At 46.0% G+C, this 21,675-nt stretch overlaps 1 protein-coding gene across 2 annotated transcripts in view; it reads right to left on the bottom strand.

Moving 5' to 3' along the window:
* LOC146772716 (cathepsin S-like) overlaps positions 1-21,675 on the bottom strand; it is a 138,048-nt gene that overhangs the window by 8,423 nt on the left and 107,950 nt on the right. For both annotated transcript variants that reach the window (XM_085638765.1, XM_085638766.1), the window contains one exon: positions 14,221-14,323. In XM_085638765.1, the coding sequence (XP_085494891.1) occupies positions 14,221-14,323 (103 nt within the window). The remainder of the gene's footprint in view (positions 1-14,220; positions 14,324-21,675) is intronic.

Raw genomic sequence — 21,675 nt, 5'->3', positions numbered from 1 at the left:
ACCCTTGAGGCTCTTGAGGGGGGGGGGGTTGAGGGTTCAGGGCAAGGGGAAGGCTTTTAGAGCTCGGGGTCGGGAAGGGGGCTGCGGGCCTGCAGCAGGGTGGGGGCGGTTTTAGGGCTCAGGGCCAGGAACAGGGGCAGTTTTAGGGTTCAGGGCAGGGTAGGTGACTGTGGCGGTGGGCAGTTTTAGGTCTCGGGGACAGGTAAAAGCATATGCACAACATATGCATAACATACAGCATTCAGCACACCTCTGCCTCTTGGTACCTTTCAGGCTCTCTCTTGGAACCACTCTCTGATCAAGTTCTGGGCCGGTTTTGGTTCTCTCTATCCCAGTTCTGATTCTAGTACAGGACCGCAGGCTTCAGATTATTGCTTCTCTTTCTTTACTGTTAAAATCACAGCAGCCAATGAAAACGTTTCAACATAAAAATAAACTACATTTCCCATGATGCTCTTGCAACCAATCATATCCCATCAGACCCTATAAGAGTCATCTCCTTTCCATGAGCTTCTTTCTTTGCTGCTCACAGCAGAGATAAGTGCTATTTTCCTTATATCTTTACTTTGATTGTAATTGTTATATGTGGAGCCTGCTGTTTCCCACACACGTTTGCTCTTGAGGGAACGAGCTGCCGATGAGGTGTAATGCTTTTTGCAATTGCGATTTCTTGATAGGTATGCTTATTATGCTTATATGCTTTGTTGTTGAATTAGCAACGATTGCTTGTTGGTATGATTATTACGCTTACATGCTTTGTTATTGACTTAAAAATGTGTTCTGCCTGCGCTTACTAGCGCAATTGTTGTACACTTTTAGCGCTCGGTAGCGCGTGACCTGGAGCTCCCGTATCGGCAGTGTAGAGCGAAACACCGAGGTAAGCGGTGTTAACAGCTGGTGTGACCGCAGTCTCCCGCGCTAGTTGTCGGAGGCCTCCCCTCATCGGGCCCGACTTTGATTTACAGAGCCTTACGCAGCCAGACGTGCGTAGCCCAATTGGGCTACATTTGGGCGGATTTGGGCTACACACGGCAAGTGCTTCCCAAATTCATTACCGGTGCTCAAAAAGCACGGAGTTTGTGAGAGTGATCGGACGCCTGACCGGCTGCAACAACAGTCAGCCCTGGGAGCGAGTGCACTCTCCCTTAAAGTCAGTTTTTCGGCTCTTGACACCCTGGACTGAGGGCTGCAATAATTGTGGAATACAGCACTACTGAGGAGCTAAGTGAACATTGAGTATTGTGAGTGCACCTGGGTTGGCTCCCCCCTGACTCCTCCTATAATTGGCTTGAACTTATCTGTATACATACAGGAGTACACTATTTAATATTAAAATGGAAGAGTGGGTTAGATATGAGGATGAGCAGGATGAACCCTATTATGATGGGCAACAGGAGACTCTTTTAGAGGATAATATTGTTGACGCCCTGTATGCCTCGGTCCAGCAGTTGGTAAACATGGCCATTGAGAGCACTGTGCCAAACACAGTACAACAAGCCTAGGCAGCCGCATTGAAACCGATCACCAAACAGCTTCAAAGCTTCGCAAAGCGCCATGGTTTTCAGAATCCTCTCAAACCCCAAGATGACGCCCCCTTGGGCAAAAGCAAATCTAAGTCGAGGTAGTGGCCTCAAGCAGGCGCATTAGCTAGCTTGCCACAGGCGACCATGGATGAACATGGTTATCCCACCACCATTACCACAGATGGTGGAAAGGCGAAGTGCAAGCAAAAGGTGTACATAGACACTGACAACACTGACTCTACGAAATCGAATAACGACGGTCCCCCCAAAAAGAAGACTAGGGAGGCGGTTATTCTTGTGGCCAATATGGCACCCCAGAATCCCAATACCCCATTCACCTTTAACCGGGCAAACATTTTTAACCCAGCTCCTCAGATTGGGCTCCTGCCCCGGAGGTAGCGGAGTACTCGCATGAAAATCTTAGGGAATGCTTTGACCAGGAAGTTCGCAACAGATTGCGGTCAGAGTGTCCCAGGCCGATATTCCGAACAAGGTGGCAGAAACACCAGATATTGACGCCAGCCTTTTGACCTTTTTCAACAAAATTGCTAAGGACCCTAAAAAAAGGTATTGATCACGCCTGGCGAGGATGCCAGGACATGCCTTAGCGGCAAAGGAATCAGCTGTTCTCGTGGATCCAAACATTTTAGCGGGCTGGACACAGTGAGCAATATGCCTCCTGGGCAATGCAAATTGCGCCATCTCTACCGAGAGATGCAAGTCGCTACTTATGAGGATAGAGTCTAATCTTACTGAATTAGCCTCAGCCGAACCAGGTCCCCTTGCAGAGGACAATCTCTTTGGGGAAAGATTTGTTAAGGATGTCTCAAAGTACGTGGGTACGTTCACGTCTTTGAACAAGGCCCAATCAGGAATAAAGAGAGTGTTTCAGGCAGGCCTTTTTAACGGGGCCGGGCGAGGCAGGGGACGCTCGCCAGGCTGTCAATATTACCAAGGTAATCCCAGCGGAGACTACGGACGCAGCAGAGGTGACTGGGACTCTACCAGACGTGGCACCTTTACCCCACGAGACAGAGGTTCAACAAGCGCAGATTCAATAGAGGCTGACACAGGACCCGATTTCAAGCCCAAAATTCTACAGGTAAGAGTTACCGAAATATCTCAGTTACCTTTGGGGAGTCGTACTCGGTTTTTCATACACAATTGGAGAGTGTTGTTACAAGATGCATGGATTATACAGACTATTCAGGGGTTTCATCTAGAATTCTACCTAATTCCACACCAAGACTTATACCCGAGACAACTCAGTTTTTCCCAACAAGAATGTGCTTTTATAGACGCAGAGATAGAGGAATTACTGCAGAAGTGTGCAATTGTCTAATGCTACAGCGGGCTCGCGGTTTTTGCACCAATGTCTTCTTGGTGCAGAAGAAAGGTGGTGATTACAAGTTGGTGTTGAACATGAGGTAATTCAACCACTTCATGGTTTACAAGCACTTCAAGATGGAGGGTATCCATCTCTTAGCATATCTACTAAAAATGGGAGATTGTATGGTCTGACTGGACCTAAAGGATGCGTACCTGACGATCCCTATTTTTCCCCCCCATCGACATTTCCTGCAGGTTCAATGGAGGAACCGGTGGTTGGAATATTTGGCCCTTCCTTTCGGGCTTTCCTCGGCTCCATGGTGTTTCACCAAAGTGATGAAGCCGGTGATAGACCACCTCCGAGAACAGGGCATTCGCATGATAGTGTATCTAGACGATATACTTATCATGGCTCAGACTCAATCCCTAGCCAACCTTCATTTACAGATGACAGTGTCCCATCTACAGAACTTGGGATTTGTAATCAAAGAACTCCAGTCGGCCCTATGTCCCTCTCAGACGATGGACTTCCTAGGTTGTGTCATAGACTCACAGACAGCTCAGCTGCGTCTCCCCCGGTCGAAATTACGAGATCTCAAGAAAGAGCTCACATCAGTGTTAGCCAAACAGACGGGCTCCCTCAGGACAGTTGCCAGAATAGTGGGGTTACTGGCATCCTCAATGCAGGCTATCTTCCCGGGCCCTCTTCATTACTGGGCCCTTCAGAGACTAAAAACCCAACACCTTTGAAAGGGTCTGTCTTATACGGATCTGGTCCCTCTGACACAGGAAGTAAGGGAAGAGATGCCATGGTGATTGGGCCACGTAGAGGCGTGGAACGGCAGAGCGATCTTTGGCTCTCAACCGGAATTCATTACAGAATCAGACGCCAGCCGTTGGGGCTGGGGAGCACGCTGCAGAAATATCTCCAGAGAAGGAAGATGGTCCCTTCAAGAACTGTCCCTCCACATCAATTGTCTGGAGCTGTTGATATGGTTATTTGCGATACGGATGCTTTCCCCCAAACAGGTCTCTTGTTGCATCCTTCTCAGGATGGACAATATCTCGGCAGAGAGATATGTCAACACGATGGGAGGTACGAGGTCGTCCCTGCTAGTGGAGATAGCAAAGGATTTTTGGCACTATTGCCTCAGTCACCAGATATCGGCGATGGCGGAATACATTCCAGGACAGTCAAACTGTTGCGGATTGGAATTCCAGGTATCTAAAGGATTACAGTGATTGGCAACTCCAACCTCCACTGTTCCAATGGTTACAGACAGTGTGGGGTCCTCGCAAGATAGACCTTTTTGCATCCAGACTGAACCAACAACTGCAGACGTTTTTCACCTGAAGGCCAGACCCATTAGCGAGAGCTACAGACGCCTTCTCCCAGAATTGGTCAATGAACTGAATTCTGTTTTTCTTCCCTTCATTCTAATTCCCGGAGTGACGACCCAGGTAGCCCAACAGCAAGCAGAAGTGATCCCCCACCCGTGGAAGTCGCAACCCTGGTTCCTGATACTATTGGAGATGAGTTGCGACTTCCCCAGGATGCTCACTTGGTCTCATATGATGCTCCAGGGCCCTCACGGAGAACTGCATCCGATGGTGACATCGGGGCAGTTGTCCCTGATGGCATGGAGGCTTTCCAGCAACAATGGTAATGCCAGGCATTTCGAACAAAGCTTCTGAATTCATTAAGGAAGCAATCCACACGGAAGAGATATTCCACACGGAAGAGAGATTCATCAGCTTGGAAATGCTGGGTACGTTGGTGTTTGTAACGTACGTGGATCCCGTGGGGGCAGAGTTATCCCATATTGCGAATTTCCTGTCTGATAAAGCTTCAGAAGGTTTGGCATATCGGTCAGTAAATAATCCAAGGTCAGCCATATCTGCAGGACATACACAGGTTGACGGAAAACCAGTAAGCATGCACCCAGTGGTGTGTAAGGAATTAGAGTGGATAATCCTCCTAAACCCAAATATTCATGTTTGTTGGATGTATCACTGGTCATATCCCTATTTGACAAATGTCCAAATAATGCTTTGTTATCCAGGAAACAGTTATCAGCTAAACTAGCTATGCTTTTGTGCTTATCTGCCTGCAGACGTTCTTCAGATGCGAGAGCTCTGGACATTACAGGTAGAGTATTCACTCCGGAAGGTGTTTCCTTTAACATTACTGGCAGGACGAAAACATTGTCACATAGGATAGAATATAATGCTTTCCCCAGTAATGCTAAGTTGTGTGTAGTGCAATGCCTTAACCTCTTCAGCGCTGCGCAGATTCCCGTGCGGTGCTGAAAGTTCTGAGCGCGGGCGGGGCCATGACGGAACGGTTCCGTCATAAGCACAGCCCAACCGACGTGCATGACGGAACCGTTCCGTCATCGGCGTCGAAGAGGTTAAAGCCTATAAAGATTACACACGGTTCTTGCGACTAGAGGTTTTAACACAACTATTGATTGCTTAGCAAAAACCGTTCAAGCCAGTATCTGCGGCTACGATAGCCAGATGGTTAAAGTCAGTCATGAAAGAAGCTGGTGTTGGTACCCAGATATTTGGGGCACATTCTGTACGTGGTGCCATGGCATCCAAAACGTTTCTGTTGGGTTCAACTATTCAAGACATTATGAAATCTCCTGATTGGTCATCAGAGTCTACGTTTAAGCAATTTTATTATAAACCGGTAGTGATATAACTACTGTGGTATTTGATAAGCGTTCAACGAGCAATAATCTGAAGTTTTCGGTCCTGTAATAGAATAAAAAATTTGCTAGCATTCGCACCAAGAATTTTCAATTCTATTAAGGACACGGAGGCGAGGATTATCCCACTCGGTTGTATTACAATGATTCTTGCAATAAAGTACCCACCCGTATGTAATATGTATTCTGTTCAACAGAGATTACGGGTTCTCCAGTATTTGGGGTGTCTTTCATAGATTCACATGCTTGAATATTCCCCGTCGTCGAAGTGGGAGTCCCACGGTATATATAAAAAGCAATAAGTATCATGTATATATACATATACACATACCTAACCACATAAGAGTATATACATACCCAAATAAACATATATATATAGTTCAAATAACATATCAAGTTAAAAATACCATAGGATAGCATTGAGACATAGGAAAGCATAGAGAAAAAGAATCACTTTGCTAACATATCACTGTCACTTTATAGTCCAAACTCCAGCCAATCAGGCGCTAGCACCCTCTAGAACCTTCTCCTCAGAGGCTCAGGCCCTCAGATTTTCTACCGCACGTCGTGTGAAGGGAGTCTCCCTGAGCTCTGCTCAGTTCTTCATCTGGTTTGAGGTTTTTTATCTCTCATCATGTCTGCAAGTAAGAAATCTCTTTTCCGTCCTTGTTCATCTTGCGGAAAGTCAAGACTTTTCTCTGAGGATCCCCATGAGAAATGTATTTATTGTCTGTATCCTGATCATAAGGTGGCTAATTGTAAGATCTGCAGAACTTTCTCTCACAAAACTTTGAAAGATAGAGAAGGTCGCCTTTTAATATGGCTTCAAAAACTAAAGGACACAGACAACCCACTTTCTGAGGTGGAAAGTGTAGCCTCTGTCAAAACAGGAGTCTCCTCAAAGCGTGGAAGTGTCCAGGACTTGCCATCTCCTTTTCTGAAAAAGAAGAGACTTCACCTTGAGGAAGTGTCTACAGGCAAAGTCTCTGTCTCCACGTCTGCGCCCCCGAGACGTAGCTCTCAGGCGTCTGTGACTCCGTCAGCACATGTTTCCAGTCAGAAACTTTCAAAACCGTCGACGGGCCCGTCGACGGCCCCTCCGTCGACGAGATCGGCTACTTCATCAGCCTCGTCGACGACGGTATCGAGTAGATATCCTTCGTCGACGACACTGACTTCGTCGACGTCTTCTCCGTCGACGATAGTATGTGTGTCTCTTAGAACTGTCTCGTCGACGATACCACTCACTTCTTCGTCGACGACTGGGAAGCTGGCGCTTCCGTCGACGTCCACAACTTCGTCGACGATGGGTAAAAAGAAGAAGAGGAAATCTTCCTCGTCGACGACAGCCTCGTCGACGACAGCCTCGTCGACGACAGCCACACCGTCGACGACAGCCACACCGTCGACGACAGCCATTCCGTCGACGGCAGCCACCCCGTCGACGGCAGCCACCCCGTCGACGACAGTCCCGTCGACGGCAACAACCTCGTCGACGGCAGCTCCGTCGACGATTGCTTCGTCGACGGTCGCCTCGACGACGGTAGGGTCAAATTTTGCGACAATGCCATTGGTGCCAATGTCAACACCAGCACCGGGGTCTGTGGACAGCTCCTTAATGCTTCGTCGTAAGGCCATGCTAGACCCAGTTATGTTACCACCTGGACCACGGCCACCTCGTCAACTATTTCCCTCAGGGGATGAGGACGATTCGGATGAAGGCGATCAGTCTCTTTTTCGGGATGCTCATAGTCCTTCGGAGCTCCATATAAAATGCCAAGAGTCTGAGGAGGATGAATTTTATGAACAGGAAGAAGAGCAAAATACCTCTGCTCCGGTTCCTATGATGCAGCTTCCTGTGCAGCTTGTTTCCAACCTCCAGTATATGTTGGAAGACTATAATCGTCGTTTTCCAGCATCCCCTCAAAATACTCCACGTGAAGCGCCATCTGAGGTTCCACCTCCTATATTGCCAACGATACCCACGCCCTCCACACCTGCACTGCCTTTCAATGCAGAGGATGATAATATGGACAATCCGGATACGGAAGAGGGCGAGCTCCCAGAGGACGACACTATGGCGGACTGGGATGATTACCAAATCAATTCGCCCGCATCACCGCCAAGGTCACCAGTCAACTCGCCACCTGTCGACATAACAGGGTTCCATCAGCTGATGGAGAGAGCAGCACAACGCTTTCACCTTCCCATGGTGGTTAGGGAAGAGGACTGTTTCTTATATGACTTCAAGTCCCAGCCTCAGAAACAAGTACGAGCTGTGCCAATCATAGACTTCATATGGAATGAAGGCCTAAAATTAATGAAGACACCTAATTCTATTCCGGCGGTGCTCCCACGCCTGGAGAAAAAATATAAAGCTCCGGATTCTTCCCCAGCCTGCTTGGTGTCTCAACCTAAGCCGGACTCAGTGATCACACAAGCGGCACAGCGCCGCTCCAAGAATCCATCATCTCCAATGTCGGCGCCTCCGGACCGCGACGGCCGTCGCCTGGATGCTATAGGCAAGAAGTTTTCAACCATGGCGTCAACAACGGTCCGGGCTACGAATTCCTTGGCTATCCTCGGCCGTTATGATAGACAGATGTGGTCGGACATGGCTGCATTGGTCAAACTTATACCGGAGGATTCAAGAGCGGAAGCTCAGAAAATCCTGCAAGAGGGAGAAAGGGCGTCATCCGAGATCATTGACTGCTCTGTTGACATCGCATCCACCGGTTTTCGCCAATTGGCGGGAGCAGCCGTCCTAAGAAGACAGGGCTGGCTTCGGTCAACCTCTTTTCGGCAAGAGGTCCAGGCTAAGATTTTGGACATGCCATATGACGGGGAGTCATTATTCGGCCAGCATGTAGAAGATGCCTTGCAAACCATTAAAAAGGATACGGATACGGCTCGTTCCCTCGGCACTCTACAGTTTAAGAAGCAGCCCTTTCGAGGTGCGCGCGGCCGCGGCACCTCCTCATCATCATCCTTTCGTGGCTCCTCGTCCCAATACCGCTCGTACAATCAGGGGCAACAGCGGTACTATTCACAACCGCAGCAGTCCTACAGACAGCAAACTAGAAAGTCATACAGAGGAAAGTCGAATTACAGAGGAAATTCAACCAAGAAGCAGTGACTCTGTACGGAAAGAACTTCCTTTTCCCAGTTGTCCTCTAGTTCTTGTTGGAGGAAAAATCTCCCAGTTCTTTTCAACCTGGTCCTTGATCACTTCGGACCGCTGGGTCCTGGATATAATTTCAAGGGGCCACGCCCTAGAGTTTGTGAAGGTTCCTCCACGCACACCTCCATCCGGGCCACCACCCGCCCATCTCAGAGAACTTTTCAAACAAATCCAAATAATGTTAAACAAGGGTGCCATCGAAGTGGTTCCGAAATATCAAAGAGGGTTGGGATTCTATTCCCGTTTTTTCCTCATACTAAAGAAATCAGGGGAATGGCGTCCGATCCTCGATCTCAGATTGCTCAACAAATTTCTCAAGACTCAGTCCTTTCGGATGCTCACATTGAAGGACATCCTCCAATTCTTTTCTCAGGAGGATTACATGACAACGATCGATCTGCAGGACGCATATTTCCATGTGCCCATTCTACCACGCCACAGGAAATACCTACGGTTTCGAGTGGGCCACAGGGACTACCAATTCAAAGTCCTACCCTTCGGACTCTGCTCAGCCCCGCGGGTCTTTACAAAATTCCTAGCCCCGGTGGTGGCTCACTTACGACAAGAGGGTATTCAGATATACCCCTACCTGGACGATTGCCTCATCAAAGCTCAATCCTCTCACCAGGCGGCCCTCGATACCCAGCGCTGTCTCGATCTGTTTCAGTCCCTGGGGTTGTCGATCAATGTACAAAAATCTCAACTCACGCCGACTACGTGCAAGACTTTTCTCGGCGCTTGTATCAATACGAGCACAACCATGGCCTTCGCTTCAGCAGAACGTCAGGAACGGATTCAACAGCTTGCGAGCTCCATCGCAGCAAAGCAGTCAGTTTCAGTCCGCATATTAAAATCCTTTCTGGGAATGGCGTCCTCATGCATCGCTTTGATCCCTCTCTGCAGACTAAAAAGTCGCATCATCCAAGAGGAGTTAGACAAGCAGTGGCGCCAGGTTTCCGGTTCCTTCAACGATCAGGTCGTGGTGTCACCCCGCATGGCTCAAGCGCTGCATTGGTGGACTTGTCCTGCCAACGTCGCAGCAGGAACATCCTTTCTGTCGTCAACCCCAGAACTCGTCCTTACCACGGACGCATCCATGGAGGGTTGGGGCGCACATTTTCAAGATCTATCCGTCAAGGGCCTATGGTCAGCGGCTCAGCGTTGCTGGCACATCAACAGACTGGAACTGATGGCCATTTTCTTGGCGTTGAAATCCTTCCGCCTGCAATTCCAAGGGAAGTCAGTCCTCATTCAGACGGACAACACCACGTGCATGCACTACCTGAACAAACAGGGCGGGACAAGATCTCCACTGCTCTCCCGTCTGGCGCAGAGGATTTGGAGTTGGGCCATACTCCATCAGATGACGTTACAAGCAATTCATCTGCCCGGCATTTCCAATACTCTGGCGGATGCACTCAGTCGGTCAGCATCATCAACCCACGAGTGGGAGTTACATCAACCGACGCTGGAATTCGTCTTCAACCTTTGGGGTCACCCGACAATCGACCTCTTCGCAACCCCGCAGAATGCAAAATGCCAGTCCTACGCAAGCTGGTTTCCCCACGAAGGGTCGTGCGGAAATGCCCTTTCGATCAATTGGTACGGGATATTTGCGTACGCTTTTCCGCCGATTCCGTTGATTCCACGAGTGCTGCGGAAGATGAGACAACAACCGTGCCATGTACTTCTAATAGCTCCACGGTGGCCTCGGCAGGCATGGTTTTCGGAGTTGCTTCTCCTATCCCAACGCGAGCCCATCCTTCTCCACCTGAAGCCGGATCTGCTCACAATGAACGATGGTCGGATATGCCATCCGAATCCCAGATCTCTCAGCTTGTCGGCTTGGAACCTGAGCACCTTGAATTTGCTCATTTGAACATTCCTCCAGCCTGCAGGGAGGTGTTAGCTAAGGCAAGAGCTCCATCCACAGTGAAAACGTATAAGCTCAAATGGAAGCGATTTTGTCATTGGTGTGCTTCTGCCCACATTCATCCTGTGCACGCTCCTCCAGAACACATTCTGCCGTTCTTCCTACAACTAGCGCAGTCTGGATTATCGCACTCTACCTTAAAGGTCTTTCTAGCGGCAATATCTCGCTTCCGACAAGATGGCTCGTCCTCTCTCTATTCATCCAGAGTCATACAACAATTTTTCAAGGGTCTCTTCCGCATGTTCCCGCCCATTCGGCGTCCTCCACCCACGTGGCGCCTGAACATCTTGCTGGCTCAGCTTATGAAGGCGCCCTTCGAACCTATCCACTCAGCGGATGTCAAATTTTTAACTTGGAAAGTGGCCCTCCTCCTTGCTCTGACCTCTTCCCGCAGAGTCAGTGACATTCACGCTTTTACAATAAAGCCTCCGTTCCTTCAATTCAGATCGGATTGTGTCATCCTCCGCACTAATCCGGTTTTTATACCTAAAGTGCCATCCGATTTCCATCTTAACGAACCAGTGCTCTTAAAGACTTTTTTCCCGCATCCACAAACCCCGGCGGAGCAAAGCTTACACTCTCTGGACTTGAAGAGATGTCTAAAATTCTACATTAGCAGGACTCAATCCTTTCGCAAATCTGACCAGTTGTTTGTGGCCTACGGGCGTGCTTGCAAAGGACAATCTGTCACCAAACCTACTATTGCCCGTTGGGTTTCATCAGCAATCTCTTTTTGCCATCAAAAGGCTGGTAAGCCTCTGTCTTCGGGAGTGAGAGCCCATTCAACGAGGGCTATGTCATCTTCCACTGCCCTGTTCGCTGGTGTGCCCATCCATCAAATATGCCGGGCAGCTACGTGGTCCAGCAGGCACACGTTTACGAAGCACTACTGTCTGGAATCCATTAACGAAGCAGACACGGCTGTGGGACAGGCAGTTCTACGAAATCTGTTTAAATAAGGTGAGCCTCTGCTACTTCCCTCCTCCTGGGGTATTATTATTATTATTATTGCGCTTTAAATACATTGTTTGTATTACATGCAATATCAATACGGCTTGGTCAGCCGAATACTGTTTACTGCTTACTATTCTATTCAAGCATGTGAATCTATGAAAGACACCCCAAATACTGGAGAAGAACAAATGTTACTTACCTGTAAACTGTGGTTCTCCAGTATTGGTGTCTTTCATAGATTCACATGCGACCCACCCTCCTCCCCTCAGAGGCTCTCTTCTCCTCTTTCGGCTCTATGGTCACTCTCGTGCTCGAAAATCTGAGGGCCTGAGCCTCTGAGGAGAAGGTTCTAGAGGGTGCTAGCGCCTGATTGGCTGGAGTTTGGACTATAAAGTGACAGTGATATGTTAGCAAAGTGATTCTTTTTCTCTATGCTTTCCTATGTCTCAATGCTATCCTATGGTATTTTTAACTTGATATGTTATTTGAACTATATATATATGTTTATTTGGGTATGTATATACTCTTATGTGGTTAGGTATGTGTATATGTATATATACATGATACTTATTGCTTTTTATATATACCGTGGGACTCCCACTTCGACGACGGGGAATATTCAAGCATGTGAATCTATGAAAGACACCAATACTGGAGAACCACAGTTTACAGGTAAGTAACATTTGTTCTTTTTCTGTTTCATTTATTCCAGGTTCAGAAAAGAAAGCAGAATAATCGTTCTTCTGGTTGAAGTTCTTCCATGTTGGAGGATAACACTTTGGGATTTTTTAATTAATGTTCGCACTTGGACTAAAAGACTTGAGCGAAGAAAGAGGCCTATGGGAAGGAGATGATGACTCTTATAGGGTCTGATGGGACATGATTGGTTGCAAGAGCATCATGGGAAAAGTAGTTTATTTTTATGTTGAAACGTTTTCATTGGCTGCTGTGATTTTAACAGTAAAGAAAGAAGCAATAATCCTCGCCTCTGTGTTCTTAATGGAATTGAAAATTATTGGCGCGAATGCAAGCACATTTTTTATTCTCCCTCACTGATTAACATTCTCCGGGTCTGGCCTCTTTGTCCCAGTATTCGATTAGTAGATGCAAGTCCATTCATAGTGTCTATTAACCACTGTGAGCGGATCACGTGACGATTAGTACTTGAAAACTCGAACAATCATTCTGTAATGAGCAAGCTCAACTTACCACTGTGCCTCAATTGCACTTGTGCCATTACCAAACATATGCCTTTACCATGGACACCACATTTTGAATACCTATATGCCCTTATCAAGCATGCTTTTGCAACAAAATTTTCGCAGTAAAGGATATACGTTGTAAAAAGTTCTGTACAAAAAATCATGCGTGGTAATAATGCATGCCTTGTACTGATGATGTTGTAAAGGCATGAGTGATAATTGCGTTTGTGGTTCCATCATACAACCATTTTTATCGAGAAGACCTTTGTAGCCCTGTCTGCATAGCTGGCAATTCCATACAATTTGAAGGAGAATTAGCAAGAACTAAGAGTAGAAAACATACTGTGCCTTTTTCATTGGTGAATTCTTTAGCTTGTGCTAAATTGTAGCTCTATAATTTTCCAGATATTAATTTTACTGACGGAATTCTACGCTTCTGCCACTAGGTGTTACAAAGTGTGTATTTATTAGAAATGCAGTCTGAATGAAGATAAGAGTTTAAGCCATGTGTATAAGACTCACTGTTTTACAGTTTTACGAAAATTACATAGGAAACTGCCATTCCATTAGATTCTGAAATACTTTCTTAAGTTACATTTTAATTTCTCAAAACTTACCTATCGCAGCATCATTTACAGTTTTTAGCTAGCCAATGACAACTAAATTGTAGATCTATCAATGTTACCTCAAAGAACACTTCTAGTTCTAGGCCTTTGATGGTAAAGCCTGACCTATTGGGAAGGCTCTAATTCTAAGGAATATCTCAACTGCGAATGACTCCTTGAGACAAACCCCCGGCCACCAAGCTGCTCATTATTGATATTGAATGGTGTGTTGACATGGAAGGTGTCTCTACAGCTACAAGTCACCAGTGAGCCTCTTGTCCTTAAATTCACCAAAATCAAGTTGGACAGGAGCATTGAAAGCAGCTTTTCTGATTTTCCCACATTTCTACTCCTCAATTCCACCACACCGGGGGTTTCAGAGAAGGCTGAGTGTAGTTCACAGGATGTAGCTGAGTCAGGTAGATTTTTCATCTTTGCGAGAAGGCCCAACATTGCTCCTTGGTGAACTTGCATGGCACTTTCATCTCTATATGACATCTTCAAACATATACCACATCCCTCAGTGATACCCTAGACAAACCAAAAATTATTTTCGTTCATCTTTCCAAGAGTTTTTACCTCCACACAAAGACAGTCCTCAATGATGCCCTGCATAGCAGTTGAATAGCCAGCGAAGAATTGACCCAGTAAAACAGATAAAAACGTACCTACCTTCAACAAAAAGGGTTAATATGTAAGTGGTTACTGCAATGCAAAAAATGAATTCTCTCTTCAAGATAACATTGATTGTGCAGATTCACCAGACCTTGTTGTCTCACCTGTTCTTCAATAGCCAGTAGTCCTGCCCATTTAGGGAGCCATAACCGACTGCAAGGACAGCATGATTTACTTTTTGGCTACACGAGGGATCGTTGTAGACACCTAGGGTACAGATACATGTACAAAACATGATTTTAACACAAGTAACATTTAAACCTACAACCATACTTATTCATTCCCTAAATTTGATAGAAAGTCACTATCTCGGAGTAAATATTATTGTTGGTTGTAAGACTTCTGGCCTGTACGCGTAAGGTTCAGTGGTGTTAACAAATCTCCTTTCATTTCAACTCTGAATATATTTTACACAATATCAGAGCAATGATACTAGTACTGTTTTTAGATCATGCAATATTTGTTATTTGTTTCTGAGGACTGTAAATATATAACTGACTTGAATGCACTGACTTTCATGTTTTATTATCCTGCTGATCTATAAATCCATTAACGTAGCTGAAAGACGATCAGTAAGCAGTTACAATTTTCCTAAATCTTAAAAGATACATTTTTCTCTTGAAATACTGAACAATGAAAAGTTTTGATGCTTACTGCATGCCTTTTTACAATCAATAAAACTTGTTACTGTTGGAGTTAGAGGAAAGAATAATTGATTATGCATTAGTTGCAATATTTCTATAGCGCTTAGACCCCAAGGACAACAAAGCGTTTTACAGATAAATCAAGTCCGTATCAACATAGAATGAAAGTACATAGTCGAGAAGAGTGAGAAAAGAAGACCTAATCAGGGACGTGTTGTCAGATCCTTTCGGTCAGCAAGAAGGTAGAATTCAGTCTAATGTGATCAGGAGTGGAGGTCCACATTCTTGGAACTAGAGACAAGAAGGTTTGTTTCCTGTTTCATCTCTGAATCGGTATGGTATGTATCACTGTTTTTGCACCAAATTCTGGTCGCAAAACAGTAATGCTTTATTACCATTTTAAAAGTGGTGGTAACCTATTTACAAATGGCAAGAGTTCCCCTTGGGACCCCTTCCCCTTTGAGAATGGGGAACATTTTTATTTAAGAGCGTGCAGTGGTCCCATGGACGACTGCCTACTCTTTTTAAAAAAGCAACCAGAGATATGGTGACCTCATCGCTTTGATTCCTAATGTGTCGCAAATTGTGACCTTCCTCATTTATATTCATGGGGAGGTCGATTTGCGACCCACTAGGAGTTGCAAATTAAGAAATAAATATTTCATACATTTAGACTACTGAATACTGATTGCCAAATAGCGATTCTGATTGGGAATCTTTATTCTAAAGATGCGTACATCTTGCACTAAGAGTACTGATGGCCTAAATGCGTAGGAAGAGATTGGGGCACATATTTGAAGAAAAAAAGAATTGCCTCTTGATATGTTATATATGTCATTCTGGGTCAGGACTGGAGGCGAGGATTACTCTCTACTTTCTTTATTTCCACTTCAAGTATATAAACTAACTTCCTTTCCCATACCACCCATGGAAAGGGAACCAGAAGCCTTCAGCCAATGAACAGTCTTTCTTGTCCTCATAAAGGGAAACTCCCCCTGCAACTTCCTCTTTCTTTCCTTCTGCGAAAAGAGGAGTGCTTCTTCTCTGATGCTTCATAATGTTGTGTAATTTAGCCCTTTGGTTTTACTGTATTGTGCATGGCGATCGCTAACTTGAGTTTTCTCCTCACAGCACCCCGCCTCAGGAATGCGATTCAGTGCTCCATTTGCAGCTAATCATCTTACCCAGGAACCACGTGAGTAAGGTGGGCCTTAGAGCGACATAGAGGGCACGTCTTACAAGTAGTGCACTATGCATGTCTTGCTGCTCCGCGGCCCTCATCAGTGACCGCAGATGAGAAACCTGCCACGTGAAGCCTGTGGACATTGTTTTGTCCAGACGTCTGGAAGCCAAGAACCCTGTGGCGTCTGTAGTTTCTTTCTAATAAGCGGCAATACGCCCGTAGTACTGATGGATCTGTTGTAAAAAAAATTCCCTTTCTCCTCATTCCCTGATGCGCGCGCAGCGCTATTGACTGCCGCTAGGGGCTCGCCCCAGGCGCATATCAATGTTAATCCTTACCTAACACAACAGGGTGTTTTTCCTGAGTGGAAACCCCAACTGCATGCTTTAGCGTGCCCAGAACAACTAGTATCGCCCAGTCCCTCATCTACAGCTCCTTTGAGGTGCTCCTAAACTGTGGGCAGAGACCCTGCCCTTACAATTGAGGGAGAATATATGGAAGAGGAGTCGCTAACGGTACTCCCATTCGATGATGAATTTTGTGATGCAGTGGATGCATCAATCCATCAGGCAGTGGCATCAGTGATTGTGCCTTTAGAAAGGCACCTCATTTTGATTGCTTACTCCTTCTCAGGCCCAATGGCATCTAGTATGGAGGTTCCCCCTCCCAGATACCCCCTCAACTCGCATGATCAGGCGGACAATCCTCCAACCAAATGCAAAGCGGATGCAGGAGTGGATTTGGGTGCTTTTGAGCGCTTTTAAGAGGGCGTTTCTTACCAGACCTACCGGTCTTGAAGGCAACCCTCGGGCGCTATTGGACCACATTCCTGACTAACCTTTTGACCCTGCATTTCTTGATGGAGGAGATGAAGTCTCTCAAGCAGACTCTAGTGATGAGGCAGGTCCCTCCAGACTGTGGCACCATGCCCCGGCCACCGACCCTATACCTCCCCAGGAGAAGTCTGAGAGTCAGTCTGATATGTTGGACTCGGATGATGTTATTAATCCTAGGTCGGCAGAATGGTCCCTGTCTGCGAAGATAGCTAAGTACGTGGCAGACCACCTCCGTAAGTCCTTAATTAGCAGGGAAAGTGGCTATAACCCCTGATGTAGCCAGCCGGATGGCCACCTTTTTGGCGAAATACATTCACGATCCCAAAAAGGACATTGATAGACCCTGGAGGTAATGCCAGGTCAAACTTTTAGATGTCATTGGGCCATTGTCTAAGATTTTGGACTTCACAGAGGAGGCAAAGGCAACTGGTAAACCGGTACTGCCTGAGGTCCTCTTCAGATTGGCACAACATGCTGTAGTATTTCTTAGGAATGTGAATTTTACGTTATCTAATGAGCGAAGAGGATCCCTCCTGATTAACGTGCACCCCAAATTGGAGGATTTGACTTCCTCTGAGGCAGGGCCTATTGCCCAAGGGGCTCCCCTTTGGTGAACCATTTATAAAAGAATTGGGGAAATTCATCTCAACCTTTACGTCCCTCGATAAGACTCAGGCCTCCATCAAAATGTTTTTTCATCCAAAACGTTTTGCCAGGGCTGGTCGAGGAAGGGGACGTTCGACCGGCCGGTTCTACACGCAAGGCCCTCCCTGAGGTCAAGGCTGCCGCAAGAGCAATTGTCCGCACCAGTCACGAGTGGGAGAGTTCCTCCCCTCCAAGAGAGCGCACAGAGGTTGTGATGCACAAGGAGCCAACACAGGCCAGTTCTACAGAACCCAAACAGGTGAGAGTTTGTTTCTACCCAACTAGAACTAAAAAAACCTGCATAATATGCACAGCCCGAAGAAATCTAAATGTTTTAAGATTCAGATGAATTAGTGTGGAGATGTATAGGCTGTTTTTAAGGGTTTTTAGGTTAAACTTTAAGATATCAGCTTTTTATGATAATTTATTGATATGTTTGTATATTTTTATCTGAACTTTTTTATGCATTTGTTTCTAAATGCGAAATAAAGTATTAATTGATTGATTGAACTGGGGGGTTGAATGGCATGTTTCCTTTACAACTGGGTGAAGCTAACCTCAGATGCATGGGTTTTTCAAACGGTACAGAGGTTCCACATAGAGTTCTACGGTTCCCCAGTGCAACAGTTCCAGCCTTGTCCGTTAATCTTTTAGGAGGAACAGTGCCTCCTAATAGATCACGAGGTGTCAGACCTGTTGCGCAAACACACAATAGCCCAGTCGACCCTACACCCTATGGTTTCCCCAGCAATATTTTCCTTCTGGAAAAACAGAATGGACGTCAACGACCTGTGATCAATCTCCGCAAGTTCAATGGGTAGGTGATTTACCACCATTTGAAGCTGGAAGGTATCTATCTGTTGCAGGATCTGCTGCAGCCACAGGACTAGATGGTGCATCTCGATCTCAAAGACGCGTACCTCACAATCCCCATTTTTCCACCTCATCACAGATTCCTGCAGTTCCTTTCGGGAGACCAGGTTAATGAATTCAGAACCATTTCTTTCGGGCTTTCTTCCGCTCCTTTGTGTTTCACCAAGGTGCTCAACCAGGCAATGGAATTTCATCGCGCCCTAGGCTTCCGTCTGATTGTTTATTTAGACTATCTCCTTCTACTCGGTCAGTGTCAGGGCAGACTGTCCGAGCAGTTGCAGATGACAATCCATTTGCTGACAAGCTTGGGTTTAGTCATAAACGTGAAGAAGTACCTTTTCATCCCATACAGACAGACTACCTCTCTGTGGTTTGTGATCAGTTCCACCGAGAAAACCCTCAGCCTTCCATCCCTGAAGATGGCGAAGTTTTGAATAGAACTGCTGCGCACCTTGGCCAAACCAACAACCTCGTTACGCCAGATAGCCTGAATTTTAAGTCTTTTAGCGTTCTCCACACGGGCAATTTTTTCAGGCCGGTTGCACTACTGGGCACTTCTGAGGCTCTGAACATTCTACCTTCACAGGGGGATTCAATATTGTGATCAGGTCCCACTGACAGGAGTTTCGGGAGGAAATGTGTTGGTGGCTTGCTCACATGGACGTGTGAAATGGCAGAGCCATTTTCGGGTCCAATCCGTATCTCGTGATAGAATCCAATGCCAGCAATTCCAGTTGGGAAGCGCAATGTGAAGCCTCCTTCACTGGTGGAAAATGGTCCACAGAAGAGCAACAACTAAATATCAACTGCCTGGAACTATGATAGGATTCTTTGCGGTCCAGTGTTGGATGAAGGAGAGAGTGAACTGTTGTGTCCTACCAAAAATACACAACCTCTAGGCAGTCCGATACATAAATCACCTCAGAGGTCCGTTATCCAAAATCCTGGTGGATTTGGTCAAGGAGTTTTGGATGGTTTGCCTGTCAAACAAGATATCGGTCACAGCGGAGTGCCTCCTGGGGGTGGCCAATTAGGTAGTGCAGTGCTGCTCGAGACAATAGTCTGGCAGTTGGATCCAGAGATATTCAGTCTTATCAACTCTCGTTGGGGCCCTTTCATAGTGGACCTCTTTGCGTCCCGCCTAAATCAGAAGGTGAATCAATACTTCAGTTGGAAGCCAGGAATCCCTGGCACTGGCAACAGATGCCTTCCTTCAGGACTGGTCAGGAGAGTAGGGCTTCGCCTTCCCCCTTTCGCTATGATAATGCGCCTGTCCACCTAAGTGCGAACGTAACAAGCGAGAGTGGTTTGCATAACACCTTTTTGGAGGTTGCAAGTGTGGTTTATAGTTCTTCTGGAACTTTCCTGAGATTCTCCAATACTTTTACCCCACAATCCCAATCTCCGCAGGGATCCCCCTGGGGAATCCTTGTCTGCTCCTTCTCCAAGGCCTTCTACCTCTTATTGCATGGCAGATTACAGGGAACGTTGGAGAGTCGCAGGACTCTTGGAGGATGCTGAAAAGCTACTTGCCGCTGCATGGGCAGATGGTACCTTGCGTTATAGGTCAGCATGGACAAGATGGGCCCGTTGGTGTGTACAGACAAGTGATCCCTTGGGGGCCGATGTTGTTTAATCTATTTTTTGGACTCTCTGGTGTCCCAAGGCTTGGCCTATAGGACAGTGAATAAATTCAGGTCAGCCATTTCGGCTGTACACCCCACGATTCAGGGTTATAAGGTCAGTGAACATCCATCGATATGAAAGCTGCTGAGGGCTGTCCGCTTGTCTCTGCCTCAAGAAACTAGGTATTTGAGTTTGTTGGACGTGAACAGGTCCTTAATCTCTTCAAATCCTGGCAATGAATGAGTTTCTATCATGAGTTTCTATGTTGCAAGGAACTTTCTGGGAAACTGGTGATGCTGCTGTGCTTGATATCTTGTAGAGGGGTCTCAGATGTACGAACTCTGGACATCATCAGCAGAATTTATTTCACGGATGGGGTTACTTTCAATTTCTCATGAAGAACGAAGTCCAATTCTGGAACTATTTCTTATCCAGCTTTTGATCAGTTGCCGAAATTGTGTGTACTGTGGTGTTCTAAAGCATATGAGCACATGACGAAGGAGTTTCATCCTCCTGGTGAGAGACAATTGTTGCTATCCTTTAAAAAACCTTTCGGAGCTAAGTCCTCTCCCACAAATGCCAGGTGGGTTCCTTGGGTTATGCAGGAAGCGGGCATTGATGTGTCCAATTTTGGTGCTCACTCGGTGAGAGGAGCCATTGCTTCAAAGGCATTTACCTTGGATGCCAGATTGGAGGATATCCTTAACACGGCTGATTGGTCATCTGATTCCCATGTTTAAGAAGTTCTACTTTTAACCTGTTCTTGATATGGCGTCCTTGGTAGTGGACAAGCTTTGAACCAGCATAATCCTCTCCTCCGGTCCTGACATAGAATGACAATTTCCAAGCATTCGTAAAGGAAAGTTTCAATTCTATTAAGGACACAGATGCAAGGATTAGTCCCACTCAGTGGGGATACTGCCCACCCACTGGGGATACTGCCCACCCTTTTCTTTGGATATTGCATCACTGTATAGGCAAGCATTACTAGCTACCCTCGTCATAAGGCTAAGTATAAACTATTTTGGAATACAATAAGATGTCAGTGGTTGTGTCTATTGAATTGTACCAATGCCTGAAAGTTCATATGGATTATCTGTATGCTATATTGCCACAAGTATTTTACTCTGAGTACTGGTTTCAATAGGTTTTTCTCGTATTCGAGGTTCGGAGTCCACTAAAGGAGAATAAGCAATCAGTTGAAATTTTCTTCTGTCGCATGAAATAAAGAGGACTTTGCAGGGGGAGTTTCCTATTATGAGGACAAGAGATACTGTCTATTGGCTGAAGTTTTCTGCTTCCCTTTCCCTGGCTGTTATGGGAAAGGGAGTTTGTATATACTTTGAAGGGCTGGATCATGGAAATAAAGAAAGTAGAGTATTATCCTAGCCTCTGTGTCCTTAATGGAATTGAAACTTTCCTTTATGAATTCTTGGAAATTTTTATTTTTGTGCATAAGGCATAATGATTAATTATATTTAAAGTTGTGGAAAATGTATTATGTCCAATTTTAAATCCTGTATTTACAGTGATGAGATGCTCTGGTGCTTTTAATTATATGTGGAATGATGTGGTGTCTGAAATAATGTATGTATACCCTCTAGACAAGGTCTTGAATAGGAATTAGCCCACTACAGGAAGAAAATGTGGCTGTAATTAAATCATAAGAATAATTAGCTACTAAATATGAGGTACGTTTGTGACAAATACAATTGATATGGGTGCAATAGATACTCGCTGCTGTGCCTCCTT

This window comes from Triturus cristatus, chromosome 12 (assembly GCF_964204655.1).
Source record: "Triturus cristatus chromosome 12, aTriCri1.1, whole genome shotgun sequence".
In the NCBI taxonomy this organism is placed as follows: domain Eukaryota; kingdom Metazoa; phylum Chordata; class Amphibia; order Caudata; family Salamandridae; genus Triturus; species Triturus cristatus.
Note: the sequence above shows the minus strand (reverse complement) of the source record. Positions and strands in the feature narration are given on the sequence as shown.